General features: G+C 46.5%; 1 protein-coding gene across 1 annotated transcript; it reads right to left on the bottom strand.

Annotated features, from left to right (window-relative positions):
- Window positions 1-4,645: 4,645 nt before the first annotated feature.
- On the bottom strand, window positions 4,646-5,518 carry LOC117017028 (40S ribosomal protein S6-like). Its single transcript, XM_033096924.1, has one exon. It carries the CDS (start codon window positions 5,516-5,518, stop codon window positions 4,685-4,687), a length of 834 nt encoding a protein of 277 aa, XP_032952815.1. The 3' UTR covers window positions 4,646-4,684.
- Window positions 5,519-22,316: the final 16,798 nt, after the last annotated feature.

Below are 22,316 nucleotides of genomic sequence, written 5' to 3'. Positions count from 1 at the left end.
AATTTCATAAGTGCTTCTCATTTTTTATCCCCTTAGGTGGGACAGGATGGATAGAAGGGCTGTGTTTGGGTATTTCTTTCCCCCACGTAGAAGGCTAGTGGGAGCTGGTAATAGGTATTCTCCTTCCCCCAGGTCAGTCAGACTCTGCTAAAATGGTAAAGGTTTAGTTCTGGTAAAACAATTCTTCTTGAGGACAGGCTTTTGTTAAGAAGAACTGGGTGTGGGGCGGCTGCATGGCTCAGTTGGTTAGAGTGCGAGCTCTGAACAACAGGGTTGTCAGTTTGATTCCCACGTGGGCCAGTGAGCTGTGCCCTCCACAACTAGATTGAAGGACAACTACTAGGAGCTGATGGGCTCTGGAGAAACACACTATGCCCCAATAATCCCCAATAAAATTTAAAAAAATAGAGAAATTCACTAATAAAGGGTACTACCTATTGTATATCTGAACCCCAAACCAAACAAATTGAACTCTAATTCCAAAATAAAATCTTTTAAAAAAAAGAAGTACTGGGTGCTCTGGCATATTTCAGAGTGGTGACTTTTTCTTCTCCCTGCAGGAAGCACAAGGGGATTTTCCTGATATTCACTGGGAGAACCTGGTAGAGCTCTGCATGTAAAACTTACAAAAACGTGGGCACCCCCCTAAGACTGGGTCCCTCTGGAGTTTTAACTCTCAGACTTGTCTACACTGAGCTTTCAATTCATCAGTTGTATCAGATGTTCCTGCTCTGGTTTCTGCTGTAGAGCTTCTAGTTGGGGAAGTTGTGATCGTTTGTATCCACTTCTCTGTCCAATTTCGAGGACAGTATTTTGTCCTATGACCTATGACCTCACTTCCCTGACAGAGCTAAGAGTTGTTGATTTTTCAGTTTGTTCATCTTTTAACTTGTTGTTAGGATGGAGTCATGACTTGCAAGCTCCTTACTTGCCAGACTGGAAACTGGATGTCTCATTTATTTTTCAGAGTCCTCAGATAGCTGCCTCACACATTCTGCCCAAGAGTTTGGATGGCATTTAGTGGGAAAGATATGGTAGTGTGATCATTCCATCTTCACCAGAACCTATGTCCTCAGTGTGTTTTTTGCAATAAAATGCAATTAATATATGGTTGCAGAAAATACCAAGAGGATATTTAACAAAATCTTACCAGTTATTTCTGAGTGGTAGAACTTGGGGAGGTTACTTATTCACTTTTTGGTCATTTCCAACAGCAACCACCATAAATTAGAAGAGGCAAAGAATGGATTCTCCTCTAGAACTCAAGGGGGAGTGTGGCCCTGCTGATTCCTTGATCTTGGACTTCTGGCCTCCAGAACTGAGAGAGAATAAATTTCTACTGTTTTAAACGCCAAGTTTGTGGCAATTTATTACAGCAACCCTGGGAAACTTTAAAGGAAGGAAGGGAGGGAGCGAGGGAGGGAGGGAGGATAAAGTTCCTGGCATGTAGAAAGTGTTCAGGACTGGTTTTTCCAAACCATCACTGAAAATGAACCATGATAAGAGCACTATAAACATGTGCTGGGTGCAGTTGAATTGGTTTTCATTTTTGTCCCTTCTACTTTTGACTTACAGCCTTTTGACAAATCCAAGCCTACAGCCAGGCATAGCCCAGGACAGGCCTGCCTGAGCAGTCAAAACACAGGCTGGGTGTCGGAGCAAACCTCAGGGCTCGGTTCAGTACCAGCGCTGCTCTTCCCTCCCCTGTCCTTGGGGCTGTGTTCCAGTGACCCAGGGCATGCCCGGTCCTTCACACTATATCATTTGTGCGCATTTGCTCCACCCTGGCAAGCTCTCTCTAGGCTGGTATCCACACCCTGCCTCTAATCAGTCCATCTAGATGACAACTCAGACCTGTGCACTTGCTTTCATTTCAGTCTTGACTTTGAATCAGTTATGGCTTGTGTGCAAGTGTCAGAATGGTTTACAAGAAGGAGTGCAATGTTTCAGGTATGTTTGGATCCAGCTCTAAACCCATGCTCTGCTTCTCAGCTTCACATTCCTCTTGGTTAGCCTCCTTCTCAGACTGGCTCTTCCCTACTGTGCAGCCCTGGCCTGTAACCTTAGGCCGGTGCCAAAAGTGTATCAGGGGTCCAATAAATACTTGTGGAGGGCGGCCAGATGGCTCAGCTGGTTAGAGTGCAAGCTCTCAACACAAGGTTGCCAGTTCAATTCCGGCATGGGATGGAGGGCTGTGCCCTCTGCAACTAAGATTGAAAACGGTGACTGGACTTGGAGCTGAGTTGCGCCCTCCACAACTAGATTGAAGGACAACAACCCAGTGCTGATGGGCCCTGGAGAAACACACTGTTCCCCAGTATTCTCCAATAAAATTTAAATATAATATAAATAAGTAAATAAATGCTTGTGGAGTGAATGAATGAATGAATGAATGATGGGCTCAGCACTCCAGGTTTACATCCTATCAACTTAGCAATTCCAAGAAAACGAGAGTAACTCTTTCCAAACCAAAGTCCTCAGGGCTGACTCTAATTAGTCTGGCGTGGGTTTGGGTCATATATTTGTCAGAGTAGACTAGACTTTGCCATGGTAATATGTATTTGCCATGGTAACATGTAGATCGTAAAATCTCTTACTACTTACTCACATCACAGTCCAATATGTTTGAGGGACGAGGGTTTTGAACTAAGTAGTCACTAAGGTGTCCAGGCTCCTCCCAGTTTAAGTCCCTACCATCTTCAATGCAAAGCTTCAAGATTATGATGTGACCACAAGAGAGAATGCCTCACGTGGGGGACGCGTTAAGGGGTGGGCTTGAAAGTGGCATTCATCACTCTGCCTGTATTCCAATGGCCAGAGCTGGTGCAGGAGGAGGATGAAATGGTTTGTAAACCCGTAGTATCATAGTTTACTGCAGCCATCTGACCCCCTGAGCCAATAATGGAGGCTAGGAGGTCTCACTGCTCTGACTGGCCAGCCCTGGGTTCCACGCTCACCCGTGAAGTCGGGGAATGGGTCAGCCCATCAAACCTCCTGGGCTGGCTGTGGAGGAGGGCTGCAAGAAACCAGCACGCCATGACCAGAAGTGGGGCAGGCATTGGGCCAGCAGAAGGAACACCGACCTCCTCTCCATGGTGTTGCTTCTGGACCCTCCTCAGCCCCACACAGCCCCACACAGGGCCAGCAGGGTCATGCTGGCAAAAGGCCCAGAACAACTCGACTGTATTTAAATTATGCTCAACTAACTTTCAGACCCCTGTGGTCCATCAAAATCTAATTCAATGAGAATATTCCAAGCTTGTTTTTATAACACAGACCCTGGACAGATAAAAATATTTGGGGTAACATGTTAAATATGTATATAGCATTATGTATTTTAATAACCTTTAGATGCTAATTATGAAACTCTTTTATATTATTTGTAGAAAACTTGGAAAATACAGGAAAGTGTTAGCTTGCATTGAGACATGCTACAGTAACAAATGCTGTCCCCCGTCTCTGAGGCTTACGGCAACAAAGGCTTATCTCCCACCCGTGTTTTATGTTGGCAGTAGTCAGCCAGGCCCTGCTTCATGTATCTCACTCCAGGACGCAGGCTGAAGGTTCAGTCCCATCGGGATGGGCTGTTCTCATAGCAAGAAAAACAGAACCGGCCGAGCCACACAACAGCTTTTACAGCTTCTGCTCCAACATCGTACAGGTCACTCTGCTCACGTTCCATTGGCTGAGAAAGTCAATGGTCAGGTCCAAAGTCAGTGGGACAGGGTAGTATGCTCTTCCCAGAGGGGCCACTGCAGGGTCACAGCACTGCGTGAGGACCTCTCACAGGAAAGGGGAAAGCAAAAAAAGTCAAAACAAAATAGCATCTACGACAAGTATAGCAAATTCAATATAATTATCACCAAGCCATCATCCTGAGGTCACCACCGTTACCCTCTCAGTGGATCCCTTTCAGTGCATTTCCAGGGATGTAGAAGCTAACATTTTTGTCTAATCACAATTGGCAAGAGTCACGCAAAATACTCAAACGAAGGCAATCAAATCCAGGTAATCAAACCAAGTGACATGTCAAACCCCAGTCAGATGATCCAGTCAGTCTCCTCCGGCCAATCCCAATTATTCAGACCCATTAATTGATTTGGCTGGTGAAACAGAGTAATTGGCATGACACTGGTGGAGTGCCTACTATACGCCAGATATTGGTTTTGTTGATGTAATTGTGTTGATCTGATTATGTAAATTGAGTCCAACATCTGACTTTATATATAAGTGTACGTTTTTTCTAAGTGATATCCAATTTTTATTTTAAACTTATTTTATAAGGATTTTTCTGTTTTGCTAAAAACTTTACAAGCATAATTTCAATGACCACATAATGCTTTATTGTATGGCTATATTATATTCACTTAACCAAAGTCTTGAGCATTTTAAATGCTTCTAATTTGTGGTTTTTAAATAATAACTGCTCTGATCTACATATGTGTTTGTAAAATAAATTCTTAATACAAAAGTAACTCATTTTCATCATGGAATATGCAGATAAGGAAAAAATTAAATTTGCCTGTAATTCTACCTCCTAGAGATAATCGTACGGATATATTTAAATATATACATTTACTTATAAACAAAAGTGGGATCATTTAAAAATGTATATTGTGTGATTTTTCTTTCTTTTTTTTTTTTTTGATGTCTGATCTTATTTATTTGTTACTCTTAGAAAATCTCATTTTTGACTGGACTCAGACTTAGAGGTAGAAGCTCTCAGAGAAGACAGCCTGCGTCTCTTGGCAATCTGTTCCTGGCGTTTTTCTTTGGCCTCCTTCATTCTCTTGGCCAAAAGTTTAGCATATTCTGCAGCCTCTTCCTTATTTTTCTTAGTACGCTGTTTCTTCAGAGCAATACGCCGACGTTTGTGTTGCAGGACTCGTGGAGTAACAAGACACTGAATCTTGGGTGCTTTGGTTCTAGGTTTCTTACCTTCTTTGTTTAGGGGCTTTCTCACAACATACTGGCGGACATCATCTTCTTTAGAGAGATTGAAAAGTTTGCGAATTCTGCTAGCTCTTTTGGGCCCCAGGCGACGAGGCACAGTAGTATCAGTGAGACCAGGAATATCTTTCTCTCCTTCTTTTACAATGACCAAGTTGAGAACACTCAGATTGGCATCCACAATGCAATCCCGAACCGATTTGCGCTTTCTTTCTCCAGTCCTCCTTGGTCTATAACAGGAATGCCCCTTACTCAGGAGCAGGCGGACACGGCCATGGGTCAAGACACCCTGCTTCATGGGGAAACCTTGTTTGTCGTTCCCACCACTGATTCGAACCACATAACCCTTCCATTCTTCGCCCAGAGCATCAGCAGCAACTTCTGTGGCCATACGCTTCTCATAAAACGTACGAAGTTTGCGTTCATCGTCCACTTCAATGAGTTTCTGGCAGCCAGTGGCTGGGAAAGAGATGTTCAGCTTCCTCCTGAAGCAGCCGACGGCCTCCGAGGCGCCACGAAAAAGAGGCCCGACTTCCGCTTGTGTGTGATTTTTCTGATGTGTCCTCATGCTTGAGACTCATAGAGGGGGAATTAACAGGACAATGGGTATGATCGTGTTTAAGCCTCTCGATATGTGGTCTCAAAATGTCATGTTAATGTGACCTCCTCTGGCAATGCGTGAGTGTGTCCCCACCCCACTAGAGTCATTGTGTGGTGATTGCCCCTTGCTTCTGTCTTGCCAGAAGAGACTTTGGCTTGATACCGTTGACATCCCAAGTAGACATTGTGTCTAGATGGCAGACCAGCCCCCAGGCGGCAGGGTGTTTTGGCACCGCATCAGCCTCTACCCCGCTATGCTGCTGTGGGAACCAGCTCTAGCCCAGCCTCCCTTCCCTGGACATGTAGTGGCTACTGGTTGCTGCCACCTTTGATTCTTGTGTCTTCCTGGTGAATCGGGGTGTGAGCACAGCCCTGCAGCTCACCCCATGGGAGGGCTGGGCATAGTGATTTGCTCCTAAAAGAACAAATCAAAACAGAAGTGATGGATGTCACTTCTGAGGTGGCTGCAAAAGACAGGACTCCATCTTGCCCGCACACTCCGGCTGGCACATTCTCGCCTGATCACTTTGGTGAAGAAAGCTGCCATGTAGTGAGGTGCCCTGTGCAGAGGCTGATGTGGTAAGGACTTGAGGGTAGTCTCAGGCCAAGTGCCAGTGAGGAACCAAGGCCCTCAGCCCAACAGTCCACACATTCTGCCCACAACCATGTTTGTGAGCTTGGAAGTGCCTCCTTCCCCAGTCAGGCTTTCAGATACCTTGCATTTTTGTAGGTAACCCTGAGCCAGAGACACCTACTAAGCCACACCTGATTCCTGACCCACAGTAACTGTGAGATAAGACGTGTGTGCGATTTTTAAGCCACTAAGCTTTGAGCTCACTTTTTACATAGCAACTAAGAAGAGTATGAAATGCTTGATTTTTTTTTTTTAATTTATTGGGGTGACAATTGTTAGTAGAATTACATAGATTTCAGTTGTGCAATTCTGTATCACATCATCCATAAATCACACTGTGTGTTCACCACCCAGAGTCAGCTCCCCTTCCATCACCATACATTTGATCCCCCTCACCCTCATCCCCCACCCCCCAACACCCTTACGCTCTGGTAACCACCAAATTACGTTCCCCAGATTAATTTTCAAACCCCGTGGCCATCCTGTTTTTTTTTTTTTTAATGAGAATACTTTCTCATAGTAAAAGTGATGCAAACCACTGCTCTAGATCAGAGGTTACAAAATGATAAACCGCAAGCCAAAAATCAGATTGCAGATAGGGTTGTCTTTATTTTTCCTTTGGAGGGGGCTATCTACACAGAGTTTAAAAAACATTTTGAGTCAGCATTTAAGACTTGGGAGATTTCACAGACACACTGAGCTCACTGACCTCTCTGAGAAAATGGGGAGCTGGGCAGCCTGAGTGCTCATTCCCACCTGGCAACTGGGAGCTGAGGCCAAGCAGCACTGTGCTGAGTGGGGCCATGTGTTCGCCTGTTTGTCGTAGACTGCATCCTCTATGTCATACTCCTTACTGTCCCCATTTCTGAGGCCAACTCTTGGCTGTAATTTATCGCTGTGTTTCCACCATTTCTTGTGGTAGAATAAGATAAACTTAAGAGAATGGAAAGATACAGCAAAATATCGTTCCTACATCTTCATGAAAGGAAAGGAAAGGCCAAGAGGGTCAGGAGTTGAGACAGAGCACAGTGCATATCTCATATGTGCTCCACGTGATGTCTGCTGAGGCTGGATATCCAGGGTGGCTTCCTCCTTCATCTGATGGTGCTCAGTTAGGATAGCTCTGACTGCCACGGACTGACTGGTCTGGATCGGCTGCAGTCAGACTTCTGGAGCCTCCATTCTCACTGTTGGGTCAGTTCCTTGCTTCCTCCTTCTCATCTCAGGGCCTTTCTCTCTCCATATGGTCTCTCCAAACAGTCTCTCCAGCAGGAAAGCCGAACTTCTCCATGACAACTCTCAAGAGTACAAACTCAGAAACTGCCAGGCCTTCCTAGGCTCAAGACTGTAACTGGCCCAGGGTCACTGCTGACTCATTCTATTGGTTAAAATAAGCCACAGGCTCAGCTCACACGCGGAGGGAAGGGACTGCCCAGGGTATGCATGCTGGAGAGGTGTGATTCACAGGGGGCCACCAACCTTTCAAGTCATGTCCATACCCAAGAGTTCTCAGAAATATGGCAGCAAGGGCCATCCTGGGTATTTCACTTAGAAATTAAAGGAGGTGGGGAAAGGTGACCCCCGAGACTGGAAAACATGGAACCACTTGGATTACACATCAAGAACATGAAAAATGGCCTATGGCCACAGCAGCTATAATGTGCCTAGCTGAACGTGAACAACTTCCGCCAAATACAACAATCACCAGGCAAGGCCACCCCTGAGCACGCTGGAACTAGACAAAGATAGCACACAAGCACACAAATACTAAGCAGCCCCTGTGCTGGGGTCCCGAGTGACTACTGCTTCTTCACCAGTGAAAACTCTGACCCCCTCCGTCCCTCCCAGCTCCTGGGTAAACATTATCAAGGATCGCTAAATTGCTCCTGCTTCCTGACAGCACCCATTCCAGGACTGAACGGTGCCCCCCAAATGCTCGTTGGCACCACCCAGCACAAGCCCCACCCAACTCCCACAGTCCTGGAATGTGCGGCCTCCCTTGCTACAGACCTATTTTGACTGTATGTTCCTTGTGGCCTTTGGTTGTTGGGCTTTGGCACTATTCACTCATTCATCGTTCAACAATATTTACTGTCAGCCCCTACGTTCCTTCTCTTCTCCCCGAGGTTTCAGACCTGCCCCAGCCTCCAAGGGCCTGACTCCGTTTGCAGCACTCTGACCAGTTACAGGGAAGCACCATCTTAGCATTGGTCAGAGAAGACCATGTGACGACATGGCCTCAGCGCCGCCGAGGGGAGGGGCTCCTCGCAAACCTGGCAGCCTTCTGATCCCTTCCCTTCCCGGCAGGTCTGCTCTCCTGCCTGGGAAACATAGCTAATCACCTCTCAGAGGGGCTGGGATTCACCTCAGGTCGTGGAACCGCCTCTTTGGTTTGTGTCCTCAGCTGGGGATGCTCTGGCAGAACGTCAGCTCTGAAGAAGCCAGGGGGGAAATGAGTGATAAATCCTGGTAGGGAAGCAAAGAGCAGAACCCAGGGTCAATGTCAAATCCCACCACTGGTCAGAGGAGAGGATGAGGTCAGTGGAGAAAACCAGGAACAGGCTGATGTCTTAGAGGCGGACATTCTGGCCATTACTGCTGAGGTCCTCACCATGTGCCAGCCACAGGCAGATGCTTTACACCACTTCCCTTTAAGTTTGGTTTTGAGGGTCTTGAGACCCTTGAATTTGATGATTCGCCAGAACTCACAAGACTCAATACCAGGTTATGTCTGTGGCTAAGAAAAGAAGACAAAGTAAAAGCAACAAGAAAAACATATACATTGGGTGAGGTCCAGGAAGGTTGGGCACAGGCCTCCAAGTCCTTTCCTCATTGAGGTCACACAAGACATACTGTTCTCTGTAGCAGAGAACTACTGGGACACGTGTGAAATGTCTCTGTCCGGGGGAGCCCACACAAGTCTCAGGATCCCAGGCTTTCCTAGAGGGCTGGTCACATGGGCACATCCCATTGTGGCAACCGAAACTCAGGATCCCAAAGGGGAAAGAAGATACATCAGCAATCCTGATGTCTGCACAAAACGGTCCTGGGTGGTACTTCTCAGCAATGTCCCATTGATCCGGACGAACACAACAACATCATCCATCAGTAGCGAAAAGCAGATTCAGAGGGCCGCGTTCGCAGGGATGGGCAAAGGGTCAATCTTGGTTCCAGGCTCCTCTAGAGACACAAAGATTGAGTAACCAGACCTACTATGTTAATTCTTTCCTCACAGCCTCATAAAAAGTGTGCACATGGGGTTGCTAGCATATTGACAGAAAAGGAAACCAAGGCTCAGGGATACAAAGTGACAGTGGGGCAGGGACTTGAACCCAGGACTGGGGGGAGGGAAGGCGCATAATAATTGAAAGCAAGGACTCTGAGGCTCGACAGATCTGGGTCCCAGTGTTGGTTTCGCCAGTATCGCCACAAGCAATTTCAGCCCAATCTGTTAACAAAAATAAAAATAATATCTCTCTCAGAAAACTGTTGCTAAGAATGCGTGAAGTAGCACGGCGGCGGTGCTTAGCGCGGTTCATGGCGCCATGAATGGTGCGTAAATATGGGCTCTGGGGATTTCGGTGACGATGTGATGAGGAGGAGGTGGAACGGCTCGCCTGGGTCCAACAGTAGCACAGAAATCGCTCTGGGGGGAGTGACAAGAGGCGTACCTTCATTCTAAGGGGACTGCCGTCGCTCAGCTTGTGCCACGCTTGCCTTCAAGCCCCTAGGACCCTCTCCACGGTGTTGGGAGCAGCAGATGGGAAGGTCCTGGAAAGGCATTTGTGGCAGCTTCCTAGAGACAGTTCCCAGCTGTGGGTCCTGTGGGTGGCATGCCAGCCTCTGATGTGTCTCTGGGGCTCAGCCTGTACATGTGTGGTGTCTGCACCCAGGGAGGCCCGGCCCCTGGCAGTGTGTTCTCTGTGCAGGAGTCAGTCCCCAGACCTGTAGACTGTTCTGAGGCCCAGGCTTGGGCTGTGGAAGCCCCTCCCACATGTCTCTGGTGAGGTCCTCTGCACCATGAACCAAGGAGGGGCAGCAGCAGTGTTGACCATCATGGTCACGGCCACCATCCAACCTTCAGGGAGGCAGCCAGCCGGGGGTGGGGCCAGAAGGTGGAGAACGCACCGACCCCCGCCTGGCTTGGCTCCTGTGGGCAGTCACTGCAGGTCTCTGGGCTTCAGTAGCCTCCTTTGTAAATTGGGTGCAACGTTTTAGTGAAAGGCCTCATGATTCAGAGGGTGTGATGGCCACTGGGGGCCATGCCGGCCCACACATTTGTGTTATCTGGTCTTCACAGAGCATCTGAACATTTCAAACTGGTTGCCAGCCATTTAACATCAGAAGATGTTTGCCTAAAATCTGAATTTCTAGCTTCTCTTTAGAGATGGGAGGCAGCTACCCTTTGGCCACATGTGACCTGCAGCTCCAAAAAGACACAAGTGGCTGGAGCCGGGCGGTAGCCACCCCTTCACACAACAGCCTCCCTAGCTCGCTCCGTGCCCTCCCCGGCCGGCCATAGGCCCAGCTACTTGCCCCTCTGGCAGGCAGCTGTGTTTGGACCTGCTGACTTCACAGCACAAGACGTGGGGCAATGCTCCCCGAGAGTGCCATGCAGGCCCAGCCAGACCAAGGCCTCCAGCCTCAGCTCCTCTGGGTCCCAGCTGTGGCTCCGAGCAGGTGTTGTGCCCAGTCCTGCATGGGGGAGTCATTCTCCTGGGCAACCAGCTGTGGACATGAGCGGGATGATTGGAGTGAGGTGACGGCAGAGGCACAGAGTGGGGGCCACTGCCAGGCACTCACCTCTCTCCTTCACACTCAGGTGGGGAAGCTGAAGTCACATCAGGACCTGACCCCAGGCGACTGAAAGATGTTGGGTGCCTGCCACCTGGCCAGGGCTTAGCCAAGGTAAAAGCACTTGGAAATCGTAGATGTGGGACATGGCTAGCTGCAGGAGCTCTGTGGCTTTGGGGGTCTGGGTGGTCTATGCCAGAGCTCACACAGATGGGGACGCTGGGGTAGGCAGGACTTTCTAACTGTCAGGACCGTTGGGCCTCAGAGGCCTGCCTGGGACGGAGGGTAGTCTCCTGTCATCCCCACGTGTCCTCCTTGCTCTCGGGATTAAGGGGCAGGAAGCCAGGAGGGCTCAGCTGCACTGAATCTGTGTGGCTCCTGGGGTCCTACTGGAAGGCAGAATGCAGGGATCCAGAGGCAGGAGGGTCAGCAGTCCTCAGGCCCCTGCACTTGGCTTTCTCCCTCTGGGCAGTGGCCCCAGACCTCCCTTCCTGAAGTCCTTTCCTTTAGCTGTTTTGGCAAGCTCTTTCAAAACATAGTTGAAAAGTTTCCTTCTCCCAGAAGCTTTCTTGGACCCTTAGGCAGAGGGTCCCCAGGGCTTGGACATAGCCAGGCTATCCTGTATTGTGATGGAATAGTCACATGGCCGTGTTCCCCAGCAGGTCCTAAGAGCCGGGGGCAAGGGCCACCCCCTGTGTCCTTGGTACCCAAGCCAAGGCCTGGCACAGAGAAGTGGCCAGTACTTCCATGGTTCATGGGGTAGGGCCAGTATGTCCTCTCTGGGTGGCCACATGCCTGTGGTCTTTGCGCAAGCCACAGGCCCACCCCCCAGGAGCACATGGGCCTGTGGCGTCAGGGCCTGTGTGCAGCAGGCCCAGGGGACGGGAGGGGTGTGCATGACCTCAGAGGGGTGTGCGCGCGAGACGATCGTGAAGTCATGCTTGTTTATGAGGTTCTGACACAGCGCCTGTCATTTCCTCCCTGCCGGGCCACACAGCACTTTCCCAGCTCAGCAGGCCTCTGACTTATTCTCTGGCATCACACACTGTCACCTGGTTCAGCAGGGATGATGGGGTCAGAGCTGTCTGTCTGCATTTTAAGATAATGAGCTTAGGGAATCACTTTGCCTCGGAAGGAGAGACCCTCCCAGCAGCTGTCCACTCGGGCCTGGCCTGGCCTATTGTGGCTGGGAGGTGCCTCTCCGTGGGGAACATGGGGCAAGCGGGGGTAGGAAAGGGGGGCAGCCAGGGTCCCTGACCTCAGGGATGGAGAGGGAGATGGCCAACCCTATCCTGCCTTCCTGCCCATGGGCCGCCCAGAGATGGGTCCCAAGTAAGAGGGCCAGAGGGCAGCCAGAAGGCCTCAGAGAGAGGGAGGAAACTAGGGCATGAGCTCACACGGCTCTGGTGGGGTGAAGGGTTGGTGGGGGTCAGCACCAGGGAGGAGGTAGGCAAGCAGGCCCTGGAGTTTCCCTGTTGAGAATAGGCGAGAACCCCAATTCCATTTCATTCCCTGAGTGCTGGCTCCTGAGGCAAAATAACCTTGGCAACCAGACAATGGAGAGAGACCTAAACTTCACAGACTAGAGCATGGCTGCCCTACCTAAGGGCATTGACATTCATGAAGGTTAAAATGCTTTGCTGCTCACCATGGAACTGGGCAACACACGCGTGTGCACGCACAAACACATGGGTAGTTACTTTGTGGTCGGGCAAAAATCCTGACAGGTACTTACAGCTTGAGAGCAAGTTTTTTTGAGTGCAAAGGTCAGAGATTAGGTCAATGCATGCTGAAAAAAACAGGAATTATTGTAAAAATAGCATGGGGGTCCAGCTATTGTCTGGCTCTTACTTTCTTATTGTCTTTTTGAGACATCGCTCACATACAGCAAAATGCACAAATCTTAAGTACACAGGGGGTAAATTTTTATGTCTACCCCACCCATGTGACCTCCCCCAGATCAACATAAAGAACATTTCCATCACCCCAGGAAATCTCCTCATGCCCATCCCCAGCCAACCCATACCCATCCCACCCCCAGAGGCAACCGCAGTTCCATTTTTTATCATCATCGTTTGTTTCACCTGTTCTTGAACTTCATATAAATTGAATCATACTGTATAAACAGTCTCGTATAGAACTTAGGGTTTTGTTTCTCTTAGGGGAATGCCTAGAATGAGATTGCTGGGTCACAGAGCAGCAGGTTTACTTTATCAGAGATGGCCACGCACTTTTCCAAAGCAGTCGGGCTCTGTTCACTCCCACCAGCGATGCATGCGAGGTCCACATGCTCCGTGTCTTCTCAACACTTGATGTTGTCCGTCTTCTACTCATAGTCATTGAGCTGGGGGTGCAGAGTGGTACTTCATTATGATTTTAATTTGTATTTTCCTGATGACTAATTAAGCTAAGCACCTGTTCATGTACTTATTGGTCATTTGGATACGCTTTTCTGTAAAATGCCTATTTGAACATTTCTTTTCATTTTTTTATTGGGTTTTATCATTTTTTGATGAGTAAAAGCTCTTTGTAGATTCAAGATATTATATATATTCTAGTCCTTTGTCAGATATATGTACTATGAATGTTTTCTCTCCCTGTCTTTTCACTTTCTTAATGGTATTTGTGGGTAAGCAAAAGTTTTCCTTTTTATTGAAGTCAAATTTGTCATCCTTTTCCTCTTACGATTAGTGCTTTTTACATCCAGTTAAAGAAACCTTTGTCTTCGTTTAGAACATGAAGATATTTTCTTGTTTTCTTCTGGAAACTTTATTAATCTTTCATGTTTAGGTCTACGAGGTGTGATCAAACATACAGTGAATGTTTAAATTAAAAAAATTCATTCCAGTAAAAGACACATTGCCATTAATCCCCCTCGAAAATACTCCCCCTCGCTTCAAACACACTTATCGCATTGTTCTTGCCACTTTCTGAAGCAGTTCTGGAAGTCCTGTTTCATGAGTGTCTTTAGTTGCACTGTAGTAGCTGCCTCAATGTCCTGAATCATTTTGACTTTGGGGAAGAGACAGAAATCACATGGTGCGAGATCCATGAATACAGTGGATGAGGACGCACCGTAATGTTTTTATTTGACAGAAATTGCTGTATACTAGAAGCGATGTGTGACATGGAGCATTGTCATGATGGAGGATGATTTACGGCACACTTTAAAACACATCTTCTCTCAACCATAGCTCACATCTGACTGACTGTACCAAACAAGTTGAAACTTGTCACACACTGTTACAAAGGTTCAATGCACCGCTTCCCGTATTGAAGATCCCTGCCTTTCCGTTGAATGGCACTCAGCAGCTGCATTCACCATTTTTGTGATCACAACAGAAAGGCTCTGTGTTACACATCACTTCTGACAATTTCTGTCAAATAAAAACATTACAATGTGTCCTCATCCACCTTATTCATGGGATCTGGCACTGTGCAACTTTTGGCTCTTCCCCAAAGTCAAAATGACCATGAAAGGTACACATTTGAATTGAGGCAGCCACGACAGCACAACTACACTCACAAAACAGGACTTCTAGAACTGCTTCAGGAAGTGACAAGAACAATGGGATAAGTGTGTTCAACGTGTGGGGGAGTATTGTGAGGGAAATTAATGGCAATGTGTCTTTTACTGTAATAATTTTTTTTAATTTAAACATTCACTGTAGTTTTTATCACACCTCATCATATGATTCATTTCAAAATAATTTTTCCGTATACTGTAAGGTAAGAGATCAAAGTTAATTGTTTTATATGGATTTCCAGTGACCCAGATCCTTTTATTGAAAATATCTTCCTTTCCCCATTGAATCACACTGGAGCCTTTTTTGAAAATGATGTGATTATATACAGTCTGCCTTGATAGCCACAGCAGATTGGTTCCGGGACCCACACAAATACTAAAATCCATGGATGCTTGAGTCCCTTATGTGTAATAAGGGTAAAATATGGTGTAATATTTGCATATAACATATGTACACACTCTTATGTACTTTAAATCATCCCTAGATTACTTATAATACCTAATACAATGTAAATGCTATATAAATTGTTATACTACATTGTTTAGGGAACAATAACAAGCATAAAAATTCTGTGCATGTTCAATACAGATGCGACCATCCTAGGCCTAACTACATGGTACACACCAGCAACAATGCAGCTTTTTTTTCAAATATTTTTGATCCATCATTTGTTGAATCTGCAGACATGGAACCCATGGATACAGAGTGCCCCTGTATGTGTGAATCTATTTCTGGGCTCTGTATGCTTTCCATTGGTCTGTGTGTCTGCCTTTACACCAACAGCTCAGTGTCTTGATTACTGTAACTTTGTAGTAATCTTGCCGTCACATAGTCTAAATCCTCCAGTTTTGTCCTTCAAGTTTGTCTTAGCTCATTATATTTCCACACAAATTTAGAAGCAGCTTACTGATTTCTACAAAAAGAGCTCAATGGAATTTTCATATGAATAGCATTGAACCTATAAATCAATTTAGAGAGACTTGACATCTTAACAATATTAAGTCTTAATGATATTGAGTCCATGAACATGGTATACCTTTCCATTATTTAGATCTTTATTAATTTCCTTCAGCAAAGTTTTGTAGTTTTTAGTAGAGATCTTATACTTCTCTCATTAAAAATTTTGATGTTATTGTATATAGTATTTTTATATCACTTTGGTCTCTTTTCTAATGGCAACTCTCATCTCTTCTCTCTCTCTTTTTACCTCTCTCTCTCTCTCTCTCTCTCTCTCTCTCTCTGTGTCTCTCTCAACCATCTTGTACATATTCTCAACCCACATTTTGAAAGGAGCCAGTCAATTGACCTATTCAACACCACAATCTCCCTCACCAGATGGTTGCCCTTGAAACCTGATCCCATTACCTAGCACAACACACTCCTTCCCTGAGCAGAGGCTTCAGGCACAATATTTTTTCACAGGAAGAAGGATTTATGTGTGGCAGCCAGTGTGACTTATGTGTGACTGACACACCTGCTATAGTTCTGTAGTGGGTTGAATGGTGTCCCCCACAAAAGATATGTCTACCTGGAACCTCAGAATGTGACCTTAATTTAAATAAAAATTTTTGTATATGTAATTAAGGTAAAGCTCTTGAGATGAGACCATCCTAGATTAGGGTGGGCCCTACAGACAATGACAGGTGTCCCTACAAAAGACAGAAAGGAGAATACACACAGAGAGACAGAGGGGAGAAGACACATGTGAAGACAGAGGCAGAGACTAGAATGTTCTACAAGCCAAGGAACACTAAGGACTGCCCACAGCCACCAGAAGCCGGAAGAGACACAGGATGGATTTTCCCTCATACTCACCAGAAGGAGCCAACTCTGCTGGCACCCTGATTTCAGACTCCTGGCTTCCAGAACTGTGAGAGAACAAATTTCTGTTGTTTTACGTCATTCACATTGTGGTAATTTGTTATGGCAGTCCTAGGAAATGACTACATATGTAGACTAATGACTGATATGTGACAACACCCTGAACTGATGGGGATTACTACTAGTGCACCTGATTGAGTGAAGAGCTGTACTCCAGAGGGTGCAGGCAGGAGCACCTCCCTCTTTCACACCTTTCCCTCCACACTGTGGAGACAGCCCCTGAACTTCAATAGAGCTCGCCTCATGCTGGAATTCCTGCAGTGGAATATGGGAGGCCTGGCCAGTTCCTTCACTGTGTGCTCTGTTCTTCGTGCTCCTCCAGGGCTGGAAGGGAGGCAAGGGAGGGAGGAGAGGCACTGTTTTGATTTGGTGTCAGTGCCTTCTGGATGTGGCAGATGTCCCAGTACTAAGTCTTTCCCTGGCTGAGTGCTTCTAAGGTTCTCTCTCGGCTGCGTTTTCTTTACACTGGCAATTCCTCTGGGGTTGGCTGCAAAAGACCCTCCCTGTGCCCCGATCTGCAAGTTCTCCCTGCAGACATTCTCTTGAGTTGTGGCAACTCAAGGCCAGCCACCGTCCAGAAATCCAGTGACCATGGGAAGCCCACTCATCTGGCTGTGCGAGACTGTAAATACAGGCCATGCCCAACATGCTGTTTTAATTACAGTGACTTGAAAATAAGATTTAACATCTGGTAGGTCAATTCCCCCATCCATTTTATATTAATAATTTCCTTGCACACTGAACCCTTTGCTGTAAACTTTTAAATCATTTTGTCCAGCTCTGTATAATCCCTTCCCATCTCTTTCCCTTCACCCTCAAAAGGCCAGAATACATTGAATTAATATTCTGACTAGGGGAAAATGACATTTTTTGGGGTATTGTTTTCCCATCCAATAATTTAATTTTTATTTAATTGCTAAAACTTTTATTTTGGGCTTTCTATTAAATTTCATAGCTTTTCTTACATAGGTTTTGTATCTTTTTTTAAAAAATTATTCATAAGATTTTATTGTGACTGCATTTTTTTCTGTTTTCATTTCTAGCTGTTTTAGAGCAAAACATAGGTATATATATATCATCTATATATCATATTTTCAGCCACTTTAAATTCTCTTGTTAGTCCTAGAAGTCTGTTTCTAAAAATGTCTTGGTCAAACAAATGAAGAAACAAAAACTCATAGACACAGACAATAGTTTAGGGGTTACCAGAGGGTAAGGGGGGAAAGGGGCTCTAGAAGAGGGTAAATGGGGTCAATATATGGTGATGGAAGGAGAACTGACTCTGGGTGGTGAACACATAATGTGAGATACAGACTTTCAGAATCGTTCACCTGAAATCTATGTAACTTTACTAACAATTGTCACCCCAATAAACTTTAATTTAAAAAAAAAAGTCTTGGCTTTCTGGCTGTACAATAATTTCCCTTGCAAATAAAGATCATTTTGTCTTTTTCCAAATATTTAAAAATATACAAAATTTATAAAATAAAATGGTCTTGAATTTCATGGTGATAGCAGACATCCACTTTTTGCTGATAATTTTAATAAAAATGATTTAACTGTATCAGTAACTAGTATGATGTTTGCTGTTAGATTTGATAAATCTGTTTGTCTTAGTTACCATTGTTTTCTTCTACTCATTTAAATTGGAATTTTCATTAATAATGATTACTAAATTGTATTAAATGCCCTGGTGCATGTTTTGATACAGCTACATGATTTTTCTCCCTTGTGTAAATATTCTCTGATCTTGAATAACTACATTTTTGGTCCTATTTGTTGTCTTTCTCTCTCTCTCTTTCTCATACATATTCTTTAATACATACATTGATGTGTGTAAGGACACTTCTTATAAAGATATTTCTAACAATAATAAAATAAAAATTCAAAAATTTAAAAATAAGGTAACAAATAAAAATAAAATTATATATATATTATATATATATATTTTATATATATTATATATATAAAATGACCAAATGATGGTGAAATAATATTGTATATATTATATATATTATTTCAATTTTCTATTTACTTTTCATGAACCAAGTGTAATTATAAAAATAAAGTAAAAACAAATGAAAGTATTAAATTCTAATTATATGCCATTGCCTTTGGAAGGCTGTAGAGTAAGTGTAGTAGTTAGAGCACAGACTCAGGAACCAGCTGGTGAGGTTAAACACCAGCTCTGCCAGGTAAGAAGCTACATTTCCTCGCCTCACTTGCAGATGGAGGTGGTCAGTGAATTGCAGTGGAAGTCTGTGTGGGCCTTTGATAAAGCCTGGCCTTTCATATTTCTGTTCCTTACCATTCCTCCCACTTCTTTCTATCTAGACACTGGACATGAAGGCTGGTGGCCCAGCAACTATATTGTGACCTTGAGGATGAATGGTACATGTTGAGAATGGAGGACAGAGAGCTAGGAGGCCCCCACAGGTAGGTAACCCAGTGGTGTCAGCAGCAGCCTGTTACAGACCCAATGAAGCAAGTAGCCAGAACAAAGACCTGGGCTAGGGCAGACACACTCGGGTGAAGGAGACGTGCAGAATGAGGAGGAGGAGGATAGCCCAATCTACAGGGTATAAGGCGAGGGTCCCAGAGACGTTGGGCTGCTACCCACCTCGGAGTGTACTCACTTTGCACATAAACTGCTGTCTGCTGCTTTCTTGACTCCTGTCTCTTGACTGAATTCTTGCTTTCAAGAAGACAAGAACCGAGGACACTCATCATTCCTGGGATGGAGCAGAGCCCTGCAGCCTTCCTGAGACCCGCCTCTGAGCCTTTGGATACTGAGGCACTGGGGCATGTGATACATTGAGAGGATGGAGTGAAGAAGAAGCTGCAAGGGTGGGACCCGTAGGGCCAGTCTGAGACGGGCCCTAGGGAGGAATGCTGAGGCCTGGCCCATGGAGCGCTGGGGCAGGATAGCTGCTCTAACCCTCTTACTGCCCAGAGAAATAACGTCGCTTGGACTTTCTCATTGCACTAGAAACCCAAAGATTCTGGTTGCCAAACAGCTCATGTTTACGGGAATAAGCAGGGCTGGAGTGCCAGCCTGAGGCAGGTGTTTCATACCTCCCTAGGGTACTAGTAGCCCATTTTATTGATGGAAAGCTGTGGCTCAGAAATGAGGTCAACTGTGAAGGCTACAAGCTGGGGACTCCAAGGGCCAGGGCTCTCACCTCAGGCTCCCCAGTCCTGGGAAGGAGGGGAAGGGTGCAGGCATCCAGGCGTGCTCCTGCAGAGGTTCCTCTGAGAACCCAGGAGGGATAGGGAGGCCAGCCTACAAAATAGATGCCTGCAGGGGGATAGCAGCCTCAGTCCCGCCCACTTCCCTGCCCCCAGGGTGCTGGCCGAATTTTCCAGCACATTTTTGGCAGCATCTTGTTCTCTTCCCACTAGAGGCGGACCTTTCCCAGTGCCTTCTGTTCAAGTTCCCAGGCATGGGATGCAGACTCACAGTTGAAAGGCCCAGGTGGGTGAATTTGGCTGAACAAAGTTTCTTTTCTTCCTCCACTAAGAGAGTGAAGGCCGGACCTCGGGCTCTGCACCAATAAGGGGAGGAGTTTGGCCCAGCTAACAGCTCCACCAGCTCCACCGGAAAGAGGAGCACAGCGTCCTCAGACACGGCTGTTCCACTGCCAGGACTCGGAGTCCCAAGTTTCAAACTAGTCTCTGTGTTCATCTTTGAATTTTTGGCAAGGGCTGGCATTGGGTTTCCAGGACAGGGGCCATCACACGTGTCACCAAGATGGCTCCAGGGTTTTCTGAGCTGCCTCCCTGGCTCACATTATTGCCCTGAGGACAGAAACAAAGGACACAGAACCGCAAACTGGCCTGCCCTCTGAAAACAACCTTTGAAAATTGCTAGGTGAATTTCTTCTTTATTGTTTTTGTATGGCTTTAATTGATTGTAGTGAATCATGCTTTCATAACAAGCAAATGCAATACAAAAAAAGTTATTTTAAAAGGTAAATCCCTGATTTTTTCCCCCCTAAAATGGAGCATGAGAAATCATTAGGAAGTTTCCTAATATATAAACAGACAGAATTGCCTCCGTCTTCCATTCTAAGAAAAATAAAAGAAGCAAGAAACAGGTAAACAGAGAGCCTGCTATATCCCGACAGGGGGACAGGGACAGTTAGACTTGGTGGCCAACCAGACGCCACAGGTGCTGGGTTTGAGTCTCCACCCCTCTTCTTTAAGCTAGGGTGGGTCCTAGGGTCCCCTGACCTCACTCTACCCTCCATTTCACCCCACACAGTGGTTCAGTCAACATGTTTATCGAGCAGCTACTACAAGTCAGGCACTATTCTGGAATCTGGGGCAGTGGACAAAACAGACTAAGATTCTTCCCCTTGTGGAGCCAAAGTTCCCGTTAGGGAGATGCAAAAGGGACACATGTCCACTGTGTTGCCTGCTGATGGGAACTCTGAAGTTAGAGCTGAGAGGCAGGGAGGGAGATGTCAGGACATGGGGCCAGGCCACCATGTTATTAAGTGTGATGTTCAGGGTCAAATTTCATCAAGAAACTGATAGGAGAGCAAAGACCTGAGGAAGTGAGAGAGGAGCCAGCAGTTTCAGAGGGAGGAGAACTGCAGGCAGAAGGAACAGAGTGTGAAGAAACAATGCCAGCATGTTCCAGAAACATCCAGGAGACCGGCCATTCTGTGTGGCTGCAGTGAAGTGACGGTGGGAGAGGGACAGGAAGTGGAGGGAGGGGCCTGAGTGGCTCTGAGCAGAGGGACAGAACCCAGTGGGTTCCCCCAAAAAAGATACGTCCACGTTCCAGAACCATGTTCCAGAATGTGTCTTTGGAAACAGATCTTTGCAGATGTAATTAATTTAGGCTCTCAAGATGAGTTCATCCTGGATTACCCAAGTGGGCCTAAATCCAATGACAAGTGTCCTTATAAGGGACACACAGAGGAGAGACACAGGGAGAGCAGGGGCCATGTGAAGACGGAGGCAGAGATGGGAGTGATGCAGCCACAAGCCAAGGAACACTGGAGCCACCGGAGCTGGAAGAGGCCAGGCAGGATCCTCCCCAAGAACCTTCAGAGAGAGTGTGGCCCTGACCACACCTTGATTTCAACCCAGTAAAACTGATTGCAGACCTCCAGAACTGAGTAAGAATAAATGTGTTGTTTTAGGTCACCCATTTTGTAGTGATTTGTTACGACAGCCACAGGCAATGAATACATCACTGCGAGGGGCTGGGGTGAAAGTGGGGAGACCAGCATGGGAGTTCTTCCGAGACCCAGCCACCCAGGTGACTCCCAAGTCCATCGGGCCGGCCCATATCCAGGTTTTGCCATGTTTACTCACCTCCCAGGTTTTTGTTTGTTTGTTTGTTTTAATGTCACTCCTTGTTTCAATTTAAATAATTTATTTAAAAATGCAATGTTAGATCACTAAGTTAAATATAAAACTAGAGGCTGGCCCAGTGGCTCAGGCAGTTGGAGCTCCGTGCTCCTAACTCCGAAGGCTGCCGGTTTGATTCCCACATGGGCCAGTGGGCTCTCAACCACAAGGTCGCCAGTTCAATTCCTCGAGTCCCGAAAGGGATGGTAGGCAGCGCCCCCTGCAACTAAGATTGAACATGGCACCTTGAGCTGAGCTGCTGCTGAGCTCCCAGATGGCTCAGTTGGTTGGAGTGCGTCCTCTCAAACACAAGGTTGCCGGTTGGACTCCCACAAGGGATGGTGGGCTCCGCCCCCTGCAACTAAGATTGAACACGGCACCTTGAACTGAGCTGCCTCCCGAATGGTTCAGTTGGTTGGAGCACGGGCTCTCAACCACAAGGTTGCCGGTTCAATTCCTCGAGTCCCACAAGGGATGATGGGCTGTGCCCCCTGCCACTAGCAACAGCAACTGGATCTGGAGCTGAGCTGCGCCCTCCACAACTAAGACTGAAAGGGCAACAACTT

Source organism: Rhinolophus ferrumequinum, chromosome 24 (assembly GCF_004115265.2).
Source record: "Rhinolophus ferrumequinum isolate MPI-CBG mRhiFer1 chromosome 24, mRhiFer1_v1.p, whole genome shotgun sequence".
NCBI lineage: Eukaryota > Metazoa > Chordata > Mammalia > Chiroptera > Rhinolophidae > Rhinolophus > Rhinolophus ferrumequinum.
Note: the sequence above shows the minus strand (reverse complement) of the source record. Positions and strands in the feature narration are given on the sequence as shown.

Coding starts and splice junctions, on each gene's coding strand:
- LOC117017028 (XM_033096924.1), bottom strand. CDS start 5,518: ATGAGGACACATCAGAAAAATCACACACAAGCGGAAGTCGGGCCTCTT.